The sequence below is a fragment of the Cannabis sativa genome, chromosome 1 (assembly GCF_029168945.1).
Source record: "Cannabis sativa cultivar Pink pepper isolate KNU-18-1 chromosome 1, ASM2916894v1, whole genome shotgun sequence".
In the NCBI taxonomy this organism is placed as follows: domain Eukaryota; kingdom Viridiplantae; phylum Streptophyta; class Magnoliopsida; order Rosales; family Cannabaceae; genus Cannabis; species Cannabis sativa.
Window position 1 is genome coordinate 45,737,272 of NC_083601.1, and position 17,081 is coordinate 45,754,352.

The following is a 17,081-nucleotide window of genomic DNA, read 5'->3' on the forward strand; positions in this document are numbered from 1 at the left end:
GTAAATTTTTAGAATGACATTCTTTTCTCTCTAATAATATAACATCTTAATATTTTACTACATAATATATCTATCTCATCAAGCATTTTTTAAAATTTTACTATTAAAGATGCTCTTAGCATTTCATACTCTATACAAATAATTTAGAGATAAAAATTATTACATAGTTACTTAACAGCCATATTACACCTTGGCATTGGAGAAGGATTCTAACGTGGCAGTTCTTTCTCTCTCTCTCTATTCCAGCTATCATTCTCTCACTTACTATTTCAGCCATTTTTTTTTTCTTTTCTTTTGCTAAGTCTTTTTATTTTTATTATTTTTGGATAATAATAAATTAATAATAATAATAATTATTATAATTACAATTTAACTTAATATATATTCATCTCTCTACAGAATCATTCTTCTACATTCTCTCTTATTTGACTCTCTAGCTTCCTCTCTTTCTTTCTCTACGCCATTTCTTCCTTCTGGCTCAGCTATTTCTTCTGCTATAAACCCTCTTCAACGCATTTTGACCTTCGTCTTCGTCTTCTTCTATGTGAGCTTCTGAGCTTCTTTTTATATTGAGAAGCTTCGCCCATTTTTTTTTCCCATTCCAACTTCTTAATTGGTTCTCTCCAAGAGAAGTAAATTTTTCTTTCGTTCTGGGTTTTCTTCAATGCTGATTCTTGACGTGACCCAATTCCTGTTTTTGCTCTTACAGTCATTCTTTTCGTTACCATAGTAGTTTAAAGAAATTTATTTATACAAATATTCAATCTTTATTCTCTTTACTATTCTGCATAAAGTAAAGGCGCCATCTTTCTTTCTAAAACATATTTCAATTAAGTTTTCTGGTAAAGTCAGAATTTTGCAGAGAACAAAATGCTTGACGGGTTATTGAAGCCCAAGTTTTACACCAAATGGTTTGGCCTCGAACCCCATATATATATATGTGCTCTCTGTTTTTGTGTATATATATATTGATAATTCAATTTCTGGGTATTTTGAATTGTAGCAAAACGAATACAAAGCTCATTAAGACACGTCTGGAGACCATAAAGAAGAAGAGAAATGCTGTTCAGAAATTCTTAAAGAACGATATTTCTGATCTTCTTAAGAGCGGCCTTGATATCAATGCATATAACAGGGTAAGTTTTCATTGAAAGCTCTCTTAGTTTTTTTTGGATAAGAGTCAATTGATACTTAAGATTACTCTGTTTTTTCTCTCTTTCAATTGTAGAAATGAAGATTGCCTTAAGTTTTTTTAGTTCTTATCTTTGAACTTTTCATGAAAAACTCTTTTGATTTAACCAAAATGAAAATTTTCTTAAGATCGTGGACATGATCCACATGTAAAGTTTCTTAGGCCTCTCTTCGTTGTTGGGAGTCAATTGAAATAGTCAATCACATAAACAAAGATGTCTTTTTACGAGTTGGCACGACGCCGTTTTGTTCTTTTTTATCATTTTATCTTATTGTCTTAACATCGAGACTGTTTCCCGACACTCCTCATGGTTATGCCTTGTTATCACATTATCTGTTTTTTCTATATACAAAATTAGCTTATTTTATTAAGAATGACTTGTTAGCTGATGTAATTTTTAATTGGTCAAAACCAGGCTGAAGGGCTTTTGGTGGAGCAATGTTTGACCTCTGCCTACGAATTGATTGAGATTTTTTGTGGAAGCATTTCAACTAATCTTTCTCTCATGCTAAAGCAGAGGTATGTATGTGACAATCTAAACCTTACTAAATGTTTTCCAAATTAAGTAAATTCTAACTGTTAAAATCTGTATAGGGAATGCCCTGAAGAATGTAAAGAAGCAGTGTCAACTCTTATCTATGCTGCAGCAAGATTTGCTGATTTGCCAGAACTACGTGACCTTAGAAATTTGTTCACTGAACGATATGGAAATTCCATTGAGTCTTACCAAAGTAAAGAGGTAGTGTGAACTTTATATGTTTACTTGAAAAATAAGCAATTCTGTTAAAAAGACTTGCTCTTTTGACTTAAAACTCATTTTAATATTCTCTTTTTTTTGCTTAGTTTGTGGAGAAGTTAAAGCCAACTTTCACCAAAGAGACAAAGCTTCAGTTATTGCATGATATAGCAGGGGAGTTTTCTATTGAATGGGATTCAAAATCTTTAGAGCAGAAACTGTATACTCCTCCTCCTCCACCCATCAAAGTAAGTCCCTCAATTGATAACATTCTAAGCTTTTGAAACAATGCTTAAACACAAAGCCAATGTGTCTAAAAGTTAGCCCTTTTATCAATGGTTCAATTACCCTTATACAGACAAGGAGCAATGTCAATGAATATCATGGATCAAACCAGAGAAAGGAAGAAGCTTTTCCCAAAAGAAGTGAACTCAGCTTTAAATCTCGCCATAGCAATGTGCAGAGCAGTAGTGAAGAAGACACATTTACAGATTTTTCCCAAGATGAGAGGAAAACTTCTTCAAGCTCAGCAGGAAGTGTTTCTGAAGATGACACAGATGGAAAGAAGCCTTTCTTTTACAGATTAGCTCGTCCTCCTTATCTTAAACCGAAATCAGATGAACCAACAACAAAGCTGAACAATACAGTTCAGCAAGAAGAAGCAAGTAGTCCCCATGTAAACACAGCTGTTGTGGAAGATAAGCCGAAACCAAGATCAGTTAGGAGAAGAAACTTGAAACCACCACCGGGTCACGAAACTTCAAAGGAATCCAACATGAACAAAAGGCCAGAGTTGGCCATGCCACCAGGCCGGGTATCATCTCTCCCCGCTGAGCCTTCATCTCCTGGGGAGGCATACATGGGGCCCGCCCGAGCAACCTCGTTCCAACCTGATATGATGAGTTCAACCGCTCATGTCCATCCTAAACTGCCTCCTGACTATGAGGAATTTGCTGCACGCATTGCTGCTCTTAGAGGAAAACAAAGGTGAAACAAAGGACATTATCTCGATGAAGATTTGTTTCATAATGTTATTATCTGGGGATGATTAATATTGTAGTCCTAATCCAACTCCAAAGGTTCTAATCATTGGAATATATATGAAGATATCAAATGAAAGGAGTGCTCCCCTCCAGCCCTCCTAGTCCTTGTCCTAATACTTATACTATTAGTTTAACGTTATTGAATGATCATAGGGAAAAAAAAGGAGAAATCTAAGCAATTGTATGTGTTATACCGAAATTAAATACAGTAAAATTGGAACGAATTACCGATAGAATAATCTGGCTGAGTCGCGGACAATGTCGCTCTCTTTAAGACGTTTCGCGGCTCTGCCCGAAGTGTGCACGGCAGTCTAGCAACCACGGCGTCCCCAGGATAAAACAGCCTCTGTATAAGTACGATACGTTCTGCACCGAACTGTATCGCTCTGTAACACCCTACTGTTGCTCTCAGAAAAATCGTAAAGAAAGAAAAGAAATTTTTTTAATGTAGAAAAGATATGTTCTTACGTTGTTCTGATACGACTTATATAGAAGTCGATCGAAGAAAAAAAACGGTAAGAAAACGGTAATATTATCGTGGGAGGAGTTGGATCGTGGGAGGAAAAAGCGGATCATTGACTGATCGCGTTTTACCTCTTCTGATCACGTGTTAAAAATTAATTAATAAATAAATAAATAAAAAATAAATCTTTATTTAATTAAATAATTTTTCTTCAAAAAATAAAGTGACACCTCACCCGCCAACCCGGCCCTTGGCCGGACGGGTTTTGGACGGACGGCGGCGGCGCGGCGCGCGCGCGCGTGTGTGGTGGTCCAAAGGTGTGAGTCCTCACCCATGCGCGCAAAACTGGGTACCCCTTGGGGCCCAAACCCATATCTCAAACTTGCACTAGATATACACTTAAAATGTAGTGTTTCTATCCCATGTGGGACTCCTACTCACACACTTCACTTTTCTATTTTTACATATTTCATACAAAGTTCCAACAATCCCCCACTTGAAATTTTTAAAAATATTTTCTCGAGCAACCTCAACAACTATAAGACAAAGTTGCTTCAAAGAAAGATATCTTTCGATTTGAATCTTGCATAAAGGAATACGATTTAGATTTTACTAGAAAGTGACTCGAAGTCTTGAACTCTATCTCTAACGTCGTACCACGCACCAATCTTTCATGGTGTATTCAAATAAGCCCGTGCGTTAATGGCCATGCACGTCTATCCCAAGATAAAGTGAACGCTCTAGAAATTTTGCCCCAAATTTCATAGGAAGCGCCCCACTCCCACATTCACATAGGTGAGTCTATCAAGAGTACTCCCGTATTCTGCAGACGACTCCACATGTAGTATGTATCTCATTAAGAGTTTCTATTAACTCATCCTCTTATCGCTTCAGACTTCATGCTTCTCGTATAACTATAGCATGATCAACACATATCAACTCATAATTTGTTATTACCCGTCGAACTAACTTGGGATCTCCAAATAGTGGGTTACCATTGAGTTGACTCATTTTTCTAAGGGCAATAGTCCCATTCCTTTCGAAGTTTTATAGACTTTCTCTCTAGCTAGTCCTTTCGTCAAAGGATCCGCTAAATTGTCATCAAAGTGCGTACATGATCCACTCTAATGGCCGTCGAGAGGAACTCTAACAAAGGCCGTGCTTACGACGGATTAGCGTTTCTTACCGTTATAATAACGGTTCGGACTTTGCAATTACAGATTATCGCAATGGATCAACACAACCATGTATCGGTTTTTCCCATAAAGGGATCTCGCCCAGAAGCTTAAGCCAACCGGCTTCTTCACTACAGAGGCTGCTATCATTTCGTACTCCATGGTGGATCGTGCTAAAATAGTCCGTTTCTTCGACTTCCAAGAAATGGGGCAGCCACTGCCTATGCTAAAAATATAGCCACTTGTGCCTTTGGAGTCATCTCACAAAGTGTTCCAAACCTCGCATCACCGTATCCTTCAAGGATACCGGAAACCTTGATAGTGTAATCCAAGGTTCATGGTTCTCTTAAGGTATCTCATTACCCTCTCAATAGCATGCCAATGCTCTATACTAGCTCACTCGGGTAAACTCGCATAATAATCCCACGACATAGGCAATGCCGGTCTCGTACAATCATGGCATATCGAAGACCGCCAATGATGCTCGCAAAATCTATTGTCTCACACCGTCACTAAAGGTTATTGAATAGCTTTACACTTGGATCATATGGTGTGCAAAGGTGTTTACAACAAAGTAATTATATTTCTTAAGAATCTTCTCAATGTAATGAGATTGATCCAAAGAAATTCCCTTTTCGTACCTAGTAATCTTAATACCAAGGATTACATCAGCCTTCTCCGAGGTCCTTCATATCAAAGTTAGCACACAATAATGATTTCACAAAGATTAATAAAGATGGATATTTGAACCAAATATAAGCAAATCATCCACATATAGGCAAATAATTGTGCAAATGTCATTATGAGATTTATAGTAAATACATTTGTCACTTTCATTCACTTTCAAAACCATCCGAGATAACTAAATTGTCAAACTTCTCATGCCATTGCTTAGGTGCCTCGCTTAAGACCATATGGATTTATCTAACTTGCAAAACCTTATGTTCCCCGGCTCCGGATCACGAACCCTTCAAAGTTGATCCATGTAAATTTCTTCTTCTAATTCACCATTAAGGAACGCTGTTCTAACATCCATTTGGTGCACAACTAAATTGTGTATAGCAGCCAGAGAGATTAAAACTCTAATGGATGTTATTCTAGTGACAGGTGAAAAGGTGTCAAAGAAATCTACATTCTCTCTTTGTCTAAAACCCTTGGCTACTAAGCGAGCTTTGTATTTGTCAACGGGGCTCCATCAGGTTTCAATTTCTTTTTCGTAATCCACTTACAACCTATAGTTTTGCACCTGTGGTAAGTTTGTATAATGCCAGGTTTTATTCTTAATAAGTTGAGTCCATTTCATCATCAACGGCCTCTTGCCACAGTCGCATCTATGGAAGACAAAGCTTTGAGGTTGGCAAGATCCTCCTCTAAGGTGTAAGCACAAAAATCCGAACCAAAAGTTTTTTCTACTCTAGCTCTCTGCTTCTTCTAGGTTCTATTTCATTACTCTCAGTGTGCTCATTACCCTTAATGGTAGGAACATTGCTAGTAGATGTACCCCCACTTATTTCTTAATTTAAAAGGAAATCTATGTTCATAAAATTCAAGATCATTAGATTCCACTATAACATGTGCATTCAGATCATAGAATCTATATGCTTGCTATTCACCGCATATCCAATAAATACACATTCATAAAGCCTCTACTAGCTAGTTTTATTCTCTTAGGATCGTGAATCCTAACATAAGCTAAACAACCCTGTGTTCTAAAATAAGACACAATTGGTTGCCTATTTTTCAAGATCTCATAAGGTGAAAATTTACTCTTAGTTTTAGGAATCCTATTCGTAACATAACAAATTAATAAAATTCTCACCCCACCAAGGAGATGCAACACTAATTCAACAAAATAGCCACAACTAATTCAGTAAATGTTCTATTTTTTCTTTCAGCTTTACCGTTCAGTTCAGGTGAATATGGTGCACTCCTTTCGTGTATCATACCATGTAAATTATAAAATTCAATAAACAAGTTTGAATTATATTCAACTCCTCTACCACTATGAAACATTTTTATTTTCTTGTTGATTTTCAATTTCACCCACAAATAATTTGAACATGTTAAGTGTATCATTTTTTATTTTTCATCAGGTACACATAAGTAAAGCCAAAACAATCATCAATAAATGTAATAAAATAACATTTACCATTTCCGGTACAATGCGTTCCATCAAGTTCACATATATCGAATGTATCAAATCTAAAGGTTCGGTTTCTTTAGTAATCGATTTATGTTGTGTCTTAGTTATTTTTGCTTGACTAAAAAAAAAACACATTTTTTAAATTTATTTTTTGAAATTTTCTAAATTAAACCAATACTACTCATGTTCTTAGTGGTACGCTTATTAACTTGACAAAGTCTAGAATGCCAAACATTAAAGTCACACAACATGTAAGCAGAAGAATAAACTTTATTAATTTCAACATTTAATTTAAACATTCCATCAGTAGCATAATCCTTCCCCCACAAAAATACCATTTTTAGTGATGGTGTTCAAATCAGCTCCAATTGTTTAAGTAAATCCATCCTTGTTAAGAAGAAACCGTAAACCGTATTCTTTCTCATCTCGGAGTGTGCATTACATCTTTCAAAGAATAAGGTTCTTCCCGAGGTAAACTTTAGCTCCACGTTTCCAGCCCAAAGAATAATAGTGGTGTGGGAATCTCCCAACAACACTTTCTTGTCATCACTAGCAGTGTATGTCTTAAACATAGCACGATCCATAGAAACATGGCGAGAGGCGCCGTGTCTACCCACCATCCTTCGATCCACCAATCATATTGATCTCGTAGATCATAGCTATAAAAGCTTCTTCAAATGCTTACCGCATGAGCGTAGCTAGGCTTGTTCCGACACTTTCGTGCCATATGACCCGCTTGTTACTTGTAACACAAAACTCGTGCGGGTCATTCGTTTATGCGAGGTGGCTGCCTTCCATGTTGGTTCCTATTATGGTTCCAACTCCGATTATTGTTACGAGGAGGGTTGTCATGTTAGAATTAGAATTCGAGTTGCGGTTCTGATTCTTAAAATTTTTGCCATTAGGCTTCAGAACCGCTGGTGTGGATTTCTTAGTGTTGTTGTTTGAAACAACAAGCACTTCATCTTTCTGGTCTTGTTTTCTTGCTTCCTCCTCTATACGAAGGCGGGTGATCAAACTCTCTAAGAAAAATTCCTTAGTCTTATGCCTGAGACTGTTTTTGAAATCTTTTAAGGAAAGGGGTAATTTATCAATTAATACAACAGCTTAAAACTGTTCATCTAAAGTCATACCTTCTAAGATAATCTCATGTGCAATTTTCTAAAGCTCGTGAGATCGGGCTTCCATGTGTTGTCATTCACCATTTGATACTCGAGGTACGATCGACAAAGATACTTTTTAGTTCCAAATTTCTTCAGTATCGTATTTCTTTTGCAGAGCATCCCATATTTCGTTTGCTGATTTATCTGAATTATAATAGTCATACAGATCGTCAGATAAACCGTTAAGAATAAAATTCTTACAGAGGAAGTCATTTTCGACCCAGGAGTCCAAATCCTTTTGTTGCTTCTCGCGTTCCCTCTTTGTCCTTTGCCTGCAGGCTTCAGAGACGATCGGCTTCGTAGCAGCAAGGAGAACAAAAGCAACTTTCTTCATCGTCGTGTAGAACAACATCTTCTCGTTTCCATCGCTTAAAATGTAATCCCTCAAAGCGGAAAGGCTGGTTAATATCGTTAGAAGCCAGTAAACTTAAAATTCATCAAGAGTAGCGCCATAGAACTGAACGTCTTAAAATTGTTACACCGAAATTAAATACAGTAAAATTGGAACGAATTACCGATAGAATAATCTGGCTGAGTCGCGGACAATGTCGCTCTCTTTAAGACGTTTCGCGGCTCTGCCCGAAGTGTGCACGGCAGTCTAGCAACCACGGCGTCCCTGTGATAAACAGATAAGTACGATACGTTCTGCACCGAACTGTATCGCTCTGTAACACCCTACTGTTGCTCTCAGAAAAATCGTAAAGAAAGAAAAGAAATTTTTTTAATGTAGAAAAGATATGTTCTTACGTTGTTCTTCAAAAAATAAAGTGACACCTCACCCGCCAACCCGGTCGGACGGACGGCGGCGGCGGCGCGCGCGCGCGTGTGTGGTGGTCCAGTGTGTGAGTCCTCACCCATGCGCGCAAAACTGGGTACCCCTTGGGGCCCAAACCCATATCTCAAACTTGCACTAGATATACACTTAAAATGTAGTGTTTCTATCCCATGTGGGACTCCTACTCACACACTTCACTTTTCTATTTTTACATATTTCATACAAAGTTCCAACAGTATGTCTTAACACTTTATTGATCTATACATATTAATTTGGATTGTGATCCTCTCTTTCTTTTTGCTTATTTTGATTCTCATTCAGTTAGTATACCTTATACATTTATACCTATACCTATATAAGATGATCACAATCCGTAAATTCTTCAAGGTTAATGAAATTTGACCAAATTAGAGAGTGTCCTAGTGTGCAATAGAATGAATTCCGGGATATGAGCTCTTGTTTATAAAAGTATATCAAATGTAATTTTGCACTTGGGAAAGGGTTCAAGGGTATTTAATTTTGTGTGAATGGGTGAAGACATACACTACACCACACGCACATGTCCTTCGACCGAGCTGGTGTGGTGTGACACTTTTCCTTTTTGGAGAAAATTTATATTTATTTAATTAATTAAAATAATTTTTAAATGTGTTTAATTAATTTTTAAAGGAAGACGGTTTCTCATTTTTATTTTCCATATCGTTCTCACGATTCACTTAACATTCCCATGATTAACATCTTTTTTTTTTTACTATCTTCTGTTATTTCTTGTATAACGCTTTAGAATCAACGTGAGAAATAATATTTCTCACACAGAAAAAATATTTAGAATTTATATTTACAATTGTATTATATAAGTAGTTCGAGTAGTAGTTTTTGTGTGGTGTTTCGACAATTTTTTATTGTGCAGTAGAGCTTTGATACAATTGTATTTCAAATAGGTAGTTTTACTTTGGGGACGACATGTATTTTTCGACTGCTTGCATATTTTTGAGTAGTACCGCAAAAGTTTTAAAGAAAGTAACCTAATTCGTAACTCAATCCGATCCAATCTAATTAATTGTAATATGGGTGTACCAACACATATACCCTTAGATCTTATTAGTAACATTTTCTTATGTGTCATACAATCATATTATTACATCCAAAAAGAATATTAAGTTATACTATTAATATAGTTATCAAATAAGTGTTATAATTATACTTATAAAAGCCCTAAATGAAAATAAAGTTCACAACAATTGAAAAAAAAATTTATTCAGTGTAATTATAAACATTATACAACATTTTTCCTATTTTAAAATCTTATTGCCAATTTATTGCAAGTGTACACTTCTATTTTTGAACAGACTCATCCTGTTTTTGTTTATAGTCAAAATCTTAATTTTGCTATTTTTTTTATTATTATTTTGCTAATTTATTGATTTTATAAATTGAAATAAAATTCTTTCAAAAAAAAAAATAAATAATAAATTGAAATAAAATAAAGAGGAAGTGCTGTGAGGTGAGTTTCATCTTTTCGAGGGTCTCATTTCATAAAGATTCAAACTTGTTGCTCAAGTCGCTTTTAAAACTTCTCCAAACCGAGGAAGAGTCTCTAGATCAAGGAAGACTAAGATGGAGTGCGTATTCGGACTGGTTGGGAACGGCTTCGCCGTGGTGGTGGCCGACACATCGGCGGTGAACAGCATTCTCGTTCACAAATCCAACGAGGACAAGATCATGGTCCTTGACTCACACAAGCTCGTTGCCGCTAGCGGCGAGTCTGGTGACAGGTTCATTCATCCATTCATTTCTTCCTCAATTCGATTTTCCTCTTTTCTTAATTTAATTATTTGTGTATAAAAATCCGCGCTTATTTTCTTTTATTGGGTTGTGAAATAGGGTTCAATTTACTGAGTACATACAGAAAAACGTAGCTTTGTACCAATTCCGTAATGGGATTCCCCTAACCACTGCTGCCGCTGCTAATTTTACTCGGGGCGAGCTCGCCACCGCTTTACGAAAGGTATTTGATTAGTTTTTCTTTTCTGTGAGTTTTGTTTTCATTTGGGGATTATGCTCCACTTAAATTCTTAAATTTTTTCGCAACGGGTTTAAGTAGATGGATAGTCTAGGTTTTCTTTGTTTGTTTGTTTGTTTATTTGAATATGTGTGGTGGCATTTGATTAAATGTACCAATGTTGAAGTTAAAAATCCAAATGATTGATAACATTTTGAAAATGGGTTTAAGCAGATGGACATTCTAGGGTTTATTTGCTTTAGTTTATTAAAGATGGTTTTGGAAATATTTATGATATGAATCAATGTGGTAGGAAGTGAATCAGTTTTGGAGAAGTGGTTAAAACTAAATTTTCCTTTGAAGTGAATCAGTTTAGGGTAAATTGCCTAGATGTTTGCACATGGTCCTTCTTTTGGGTTTGTTTGATATGTGATTCAGCAAGTGTGAAACTGAAAGTCAGGTTGGCAGGTTATGGTGCTTATAGAGACTGAGACTATATGTGACTACTAGTAGTACCCTGTATTTTGTTTGATCTGAAGATTAGATTAGATTCCTACCTGCTCCAGCCTATTTGAATTTGTTGATTGAAACCCCTTAATTCACTTTAGATTGTAGATTGAGAGAAATTTATAAGAACTCGAGTGTATTAAAAGTATCATGGCATTTGGGTAGCGATAAGCTTTTGTTCTTTTCAATTTTAGCTGTAACTTTTTGTTTTTTTTCGTTTTCTTTACCTCATGAGTTTCAAATAGACGTTGCTTAGCTATCGGAGTAACAAGTTACGAAGTTATGGTGCTGTAGTGACAACATACTATATGTGATACTGAGATCTGCTTTCCTGTGTTTTTGAACTTACCAGGTGCCTATGGGTTATTTCATTTTGGTTGATTCTGACTTTCTCAGTATTGATTTGTTCTATTAGTTAGAAGAATGCATAATTAAAAAAAGAAGTGGAATGTAGTGAATAAACATATGAAATTAAAACGACTTTACTTCACACTTGCTGCATAGTTTCTATATTTTCTTGTCTCCTATATTCCTTTTGCTGTCTTACTCCCATTTGAATTTTGTTTTTCTGGTCAGTAGAATATGTGATGCTTTTAAATTTTGATGCAAGCATCCTAAATTCATTGAGTTTCTGTGCAATAACTGATGTGTTCTGGATTCATTAACAGTTGAACCAGAATCCAGAAATCTAGTTTCTAGGATCTTTTAATTTAACTGTGGTCTAATGGCACAGAATGTATGTCTCAACATCTAGCTTCAATACCAAGATGGGAGTTTTGTGTGCAATTAGTATCATGATATATCGAGCTGCATTTTTTGTGCTTGTACTTGCCTCCTATAGGATCTTTGCAGGCTTCGGTTCTTGTTTAACTGTATCGTAATTATTTATATATTTATTTTGCAGAATCCTTACTCTGTCAACATCCTTTTAGCTGGATATGATAAGGAGACAGGGCCATCACTCTATTACATCGACTACATTGCCACACTTCACAAGGTTGAGAAGGGAGCATTTGGTTATGGATCCTACTTTTCACTCTCCATGATGGATAGACATTATCACAGTGGCATGTCATTGGAAGAAGCAATTGATTTGGTCGATAAATGCATTATGGAGATTCGATCTAGGCTGGTTGTTGCACCACCAAATTTCTTGATCAAGATTGTTGACAAAGATGGAGCAAGACAGTATGCTTGGCGTGAATCCATCAGCGATGCTAGTGTTGTTCCTTCAGCTTGAGGTTTTAGTGACTGTTGTTATCATCAGACCATATTTTCTGTTTTTATTTTGGGCTTGTAGTTTGTATAAGCAACAGAGGAACCATGTCTAGACTTGATTTCAATTTCAAATACCCCAATAGTATCATCTCAGTTGGCTATGTCTCCAGACCGAGTATTGTCTCTCGACTCTCTTCTGCCCAAGCCCCTGGTCCTAAGTGAGGATGTCAGAACCGGCCATGTCCACCCTAATCTGAAACTAGTGGTAACAACGGAGGACTTATATGTTGATGGTTAATTGGCACAGAAAGATTTGTTTTTTTAACCTTATAATTAAGGGAAAGGTTAATCATGTCAAAGCTTCTAATTCGTGATTGTTATGTCTTCAAAGTTTATTACATTTTTATTAATGGTTTTTTTATATCTGAAAAAGGAAAAATATATAAAAATCAAGAACTGAAAATGGCGAGAATTAATTACCTACGTTGTAGGAATAAGCTGAAGCAATAGTGTTTCAACATTTCTGTTTCAGATTTGGTGCAGTGCAATAAACTTGGTGAAAATATTTAATTTAGATTGGGTAAACCCAACTATCAAAAATTAATAAAGTTGCCCAAATTTAAGGTAGCATTGGCATTAAAAATAATAATGAGAATAAATAGAGGTACAAGTATTTAACATTTTGAGTTGTATGAGGCATAAACTAATTAAGTTTTTTTAGCAGCAAATGTGCAAAACAATAATTTTGCTCCACTTTTGTAAATGTATACTCTCAATATATGCTTTGAAAAACGCTTGCATTATTGCAACTGTGTTGTGCAATATGAAGTGTAAGAAATGAAAAAGTGTAGCAGAACAAGTCAACTAATGCTCCTTTTTTGTATGCATTTGCGGAAGTTATCTTGCACAATCGAAGGCTGTTCAATCTTCTGATCAAGAAGCATTTCGGACTGGTTTATTACTAGGTGATGGTGCTGAGCGGTGGTGTGTGGTGAATGAAGTCAAGGTGAGTGTTGATGTTTTCCAATTTGCCCAACATAGCATGAGGGTGCCACAGTTTGTTTCCAAATCAGATAGTTGAGCATATCGCCAGCAAGCCTAGGCAAAAGGACCACTATTGAGAGCATGAGTTATAGATTCTGGGTGGCCCTTGCAGATCAGACAGGTTGGAGAAATATTCACATGCTTAGTAACAAGCTGGATAGGTGGGAAGCACATTTGAAACTGCTCGCCAAATGAAATTTGAACTTTTGGAGGGATCTTGACTTTTGCAGTAAATTATAGGCACTTTTTACTGAGAATCTGCCAGTGCTTTCTCCTATCCAAGATCAGCAATCTTCATCAGCAGAAAAACACAAAAGTAGGCCTAGTATCAGAGACACATCTCGATCATTAAACATATTTTGAATAATCTCATAATCCCAAGATATGTTGCTGTGATCGAATAAAGAGTTGACCATCTTGTGACGTAAGCCTGGATGAGTGGAAGTCACAAACGAATTGGAAGGGTTAGGCAACCAGGAATGAGAAGAATACTAGTAGTGGTTCTCGAGCCTATGGTACGTCTAGCACCAAGCTTAACAAGATCTTGTGATTGCCAAATGTTCCACTAGACAAAACTTGAATATTACCAAGGTCAATAGTGAGAAAATTTGACCGAGGGTAATACTTAGTTTTATAGATTTGGCTGAGATAAAGAGTCGCCAACCTTGTTTTGCAAGCATTACAAGATTAAAGTCATGTAAATGGTAAAAGCTAATGCCCCGTCTTTGTGAATCGCCATCCGATTCCAAGACATTCAAATAGTGCAAGTTAAAATGATAGTTGTGAGGGTTTAGTACCAAATTTTTCTTTGTTTATAGTCAAAATCTTAATTTTACTTTTTTTTTTTGATTTTATAAATTGAAATAAAATAAAGTAAAAGAGGAAGTGAGGTGGGTTTCACTTTTTCAAGGGTCTCATTTCATAAAGATTAGAACTTGTTGCTCAAGTTCAAGTCGCTTTTAAAACCACTCCAAGCCGAGGAAGAGTCGCTAGATCAAGCAAGACGAAGATGGAGTGCGTATTCGGAATGGTTGGGAACGGCTTCGCCGTGGTGGTGGCCGACACATCGGCGGTGAACAGCATTCTCGTTCACAAATCCAACGAGGACAAGATCATGGTCCTTGACTCACACAAGCTCGTTGCCGCTAGCGGCGAGTCTGGTGACAGGTTCATTCATCCATTCATTTCTTCCTCAATTCGATTTGTCTCTTTTCTGAACTTAATTATTTGTGTATAAAAATCCGCGCTTATTTTCTTTTATTGGGTTGTGAAATAGGGTTCAATTTACTGAGTACATACAGAAAAACGTAGCTTTGTACCAATTCCGTAATGGGATTCCCCTTACCACTGCTGCCGCTGCTAACTTTACTCGGGGCGAGCTCGCCACCGCTTTACGAAAGGTATTTGATTAGTTTTTCTTTTCAATTGTTGTGATATTGTTTTCATTTGGGGATTATGCTCCACTTAAATTCTTACTTTTTCGCAATGGGTTTAAGTAGATGGATAGTCTAGGGTTTTCTTTTTGTTTGTTTATTTGAATATGTATGGTGGCATTTGATTAAATGTACCAATATTGAAGTTAAAAATTCAAATGATTGATTAGATTTTGAAACTGGGTTTAAGCAGATGGACATTCTAGGGTTTTATTTGCTTTAGGTTATTAAAGATGTGTTTTGGAAATTCATACGATATGAATCAATGTGGTAGGAAGTGAATCAGTTTTGAAGGAGTGGTTAAAACTAAAATTTCCTTTGAATTGTAAATTAATTTCCAAAGGGATTAGGGTAAATTACAAAGATGTTTGCACATGGTCCTTCTTTTGCGTTTGTTTGATGTGTGATTCATGTGCAAGTGTGAAACTGAAAGTCAGGTTGGCAGGTTATGGTGCTTATGGAGGCTGAGACTATATGTGACTACTAGTAGTACCCTGTATTTTGTTTGATCTGAAGATTAGATTAGGTTTCTACCTGCTACAGCCTATTTAAATTTGTTGATTGAAACCCCTTAACTCACTTTACATTGTAGCTTGAGAGAAATTTTTAAGAACTCGAGTGTAAGCGTCATGGCATTTGGGTAGTGGTAAGCTTTTGTTCTTTTCAATTTTAGCTGTAACTTTTTGTTTTTTTCATTTTATTAACTTATGAGTTTCAAATAGACGTTGCTTAGCTATCGGAATAACAAGTTACGAAGTTATGGTGCTGTAGTGACAACATACTATATGTGATACTGAGTTCTCCTTTCCTGTGTTTTTGAACTGATTAGGTGCCTATGGCTTATTTCATTTTGGTCGATTCTGACATTCTCAGTATTGATTTCTTCTATTAGTTAGAAGAATGCAGAATTGAAAAAAGAAGTTGAATTTAGTAAATAAACATATGAAATTAGAACGACTTTACTTCACACTTGCTGCATAGTTTCTATATTTTCTTGTCTCCTGTATTCCTTTTGCTGTCTTACTCCCATTTGAATTTTGTCTTTCTAGTTAGTAGAATATGTGATACTTTTAAATTTCCATGCAAGCATTCTAAATTCATTTAGTTTCTTTGCAATAACTGATGTGTTCTGGATTCATTAACAGTTGAACCAGAATCCAGAAATCTAGTTTCTAGGATCTTTTGATTTGACTGTGGTCTAATGACACAGAATGTATGTCTCAACATCTAGCTTCAATAACAAGATGGGAGTTTTGTGTGCAATTAGCATCATGATATATCGAGCTGCATTTTTCGTGCTTGTACTTGCCTCCTATAATCTTTGCAGGCTTCGGTTCTTGTTTAACTGTATCTTAATTATTTATAATATTTATTTTGCAGAATCCTTACTCTGTCAACATCCTTTTAGCTGGATATGATAAGGAGACAGGGCCATCACTCTATTACATCGACTACATTGCCACACTTCACAAGGTTGAGAAGGGAGCATTTGGTTATGGATCCTACTTTTCACTCTCTATGATGGATAGACATTTTCACAGTGGCATGTCATTGGAAGAAGCGATTGATTTGGTCGATAAATGCATTATGGAGATTCGATCTAGGCTGGTTGTTGCACCACCAAATTTCTTGATCAAGATTGTTGACAAAGATGGAGCAAGACAGTATGCTTGGCGTGAATCCATCAGTGATACTAGTGTCGTTCCTTCTGTTTGACGTTTTAGTGACTGTTGTTATCATCAGACCTTATTTTCTGTTGTTTTTATTTTGGGCTTTTAGTTTGTATAATCAACAGAGGAACCATGTCTAGACTTGATTTCAATTTCAAATACCCCAATAGTATCATCTCAGTTGGCAATGTCACCAGGCCAAGTATTGTCTCTTGACTCTCTTCTGCCCAAGCCTCTGGTCCTAAGTGAGGATGTTAGAGCCGGCCATGTCCACCCTAATCTGAGACCAGTGGTAACAAGAGAGGACTTATATATTGATGGTTATAATTAAGGGAAAGATTAATCATGTCAAAGGTTCTAATTTGTGCCTCTTATGTCTTCAAAGTTTATTACATTTCTATTAGTGGTTTTTTTTAACCCTAAAAAAGAAAAAATATATAAAAACCAAAAATTGAAAATGGTAAGAAGAAGCTGAAGCAAATAGTGTTTCAACGTTTCTGTTTCAGATTTGGTGCAG

At 36.2% G+C, this 17,081-nt stretch overlaps 3 protein-coding genes across 3 annotated transcripts; all 3 read left to right on the top strand.

The window, feature by feature from the left end:
• The first annotated feature begins 261 nt into the window (after positions 1 to 261).
• LOC115705292 (uncharacterized) lies at positions 262 to 8,994 on the top strand. Its single transcript, XM_061117596.1, has 7 exons — positions 262 to 911; positions 1,004 to 1,136; positions 1,608 to 1,711; positions 1,787 to 1,931; positions 2,036 to 2,176; positions 2,287 to 3,152; positions 8,927 to 8,994. The coding sequence occupies exons 1-6, from the start codon at positions 871 to 873 to the stop codon at positions 2,917 to 2,919; spliced, it is 1,197 nt and encodes a 398-aa protein (XP_060973579.1). The 5' UTR covers positions 262 to 870; the 3' UTR covers positions 2,920 to 3,152; positions 8,927 to 8,994.
• A 1,152-nt stretch (positions 8,995 to 10,146) lies between these two features.
• On the top strand, positions 10,147 to 12,784 carry LOC115705336 (proteasome subunit beta type-2-B). The gene is made up of 3 exons (XM_030632649.2): positions 10,147 to 10,465; positions 10,575 to 10,698; positions 12,104 to 12,784. Exons 1-3 carry the CDS (start codon positions 10,308 to 10,310, stop codon positions 12,437 to 12,439), a joined length of 618 nt encoding a protein of 205 aa, XP_030488509.1. The 5' UTR covers positions 10,147 to 10,307; the 3' UTR covers positions 12,440 to 12,784.
• A 1,330-nt stretch (positions 12,785 to 14,114) lies between these two features.
• LOC115705335 (proteasome subunit beta type-2-B) lies at positions 14,115 to 16,917 on the top strand. The gene is made up of 3 exons (XM_030632648.2): positions 14,115 to 14,628; positions 14,738 to 14,861; positions 16,275 to 16,917. Exons 1-3 carry the CDS (start codon positions 14,471 to 14,473, stop codon positions 16,608 to 16,610), a joined length of 618 nt encoding a protein of 205 aa, XP_030488508.2. The 5' UTR covers positions 14,115 to 14,470; the 3' UTR covers positions 16,611 to 16,917.
• Positions 16,918 to 17,081: the final 164 nt, after the last annotated feature.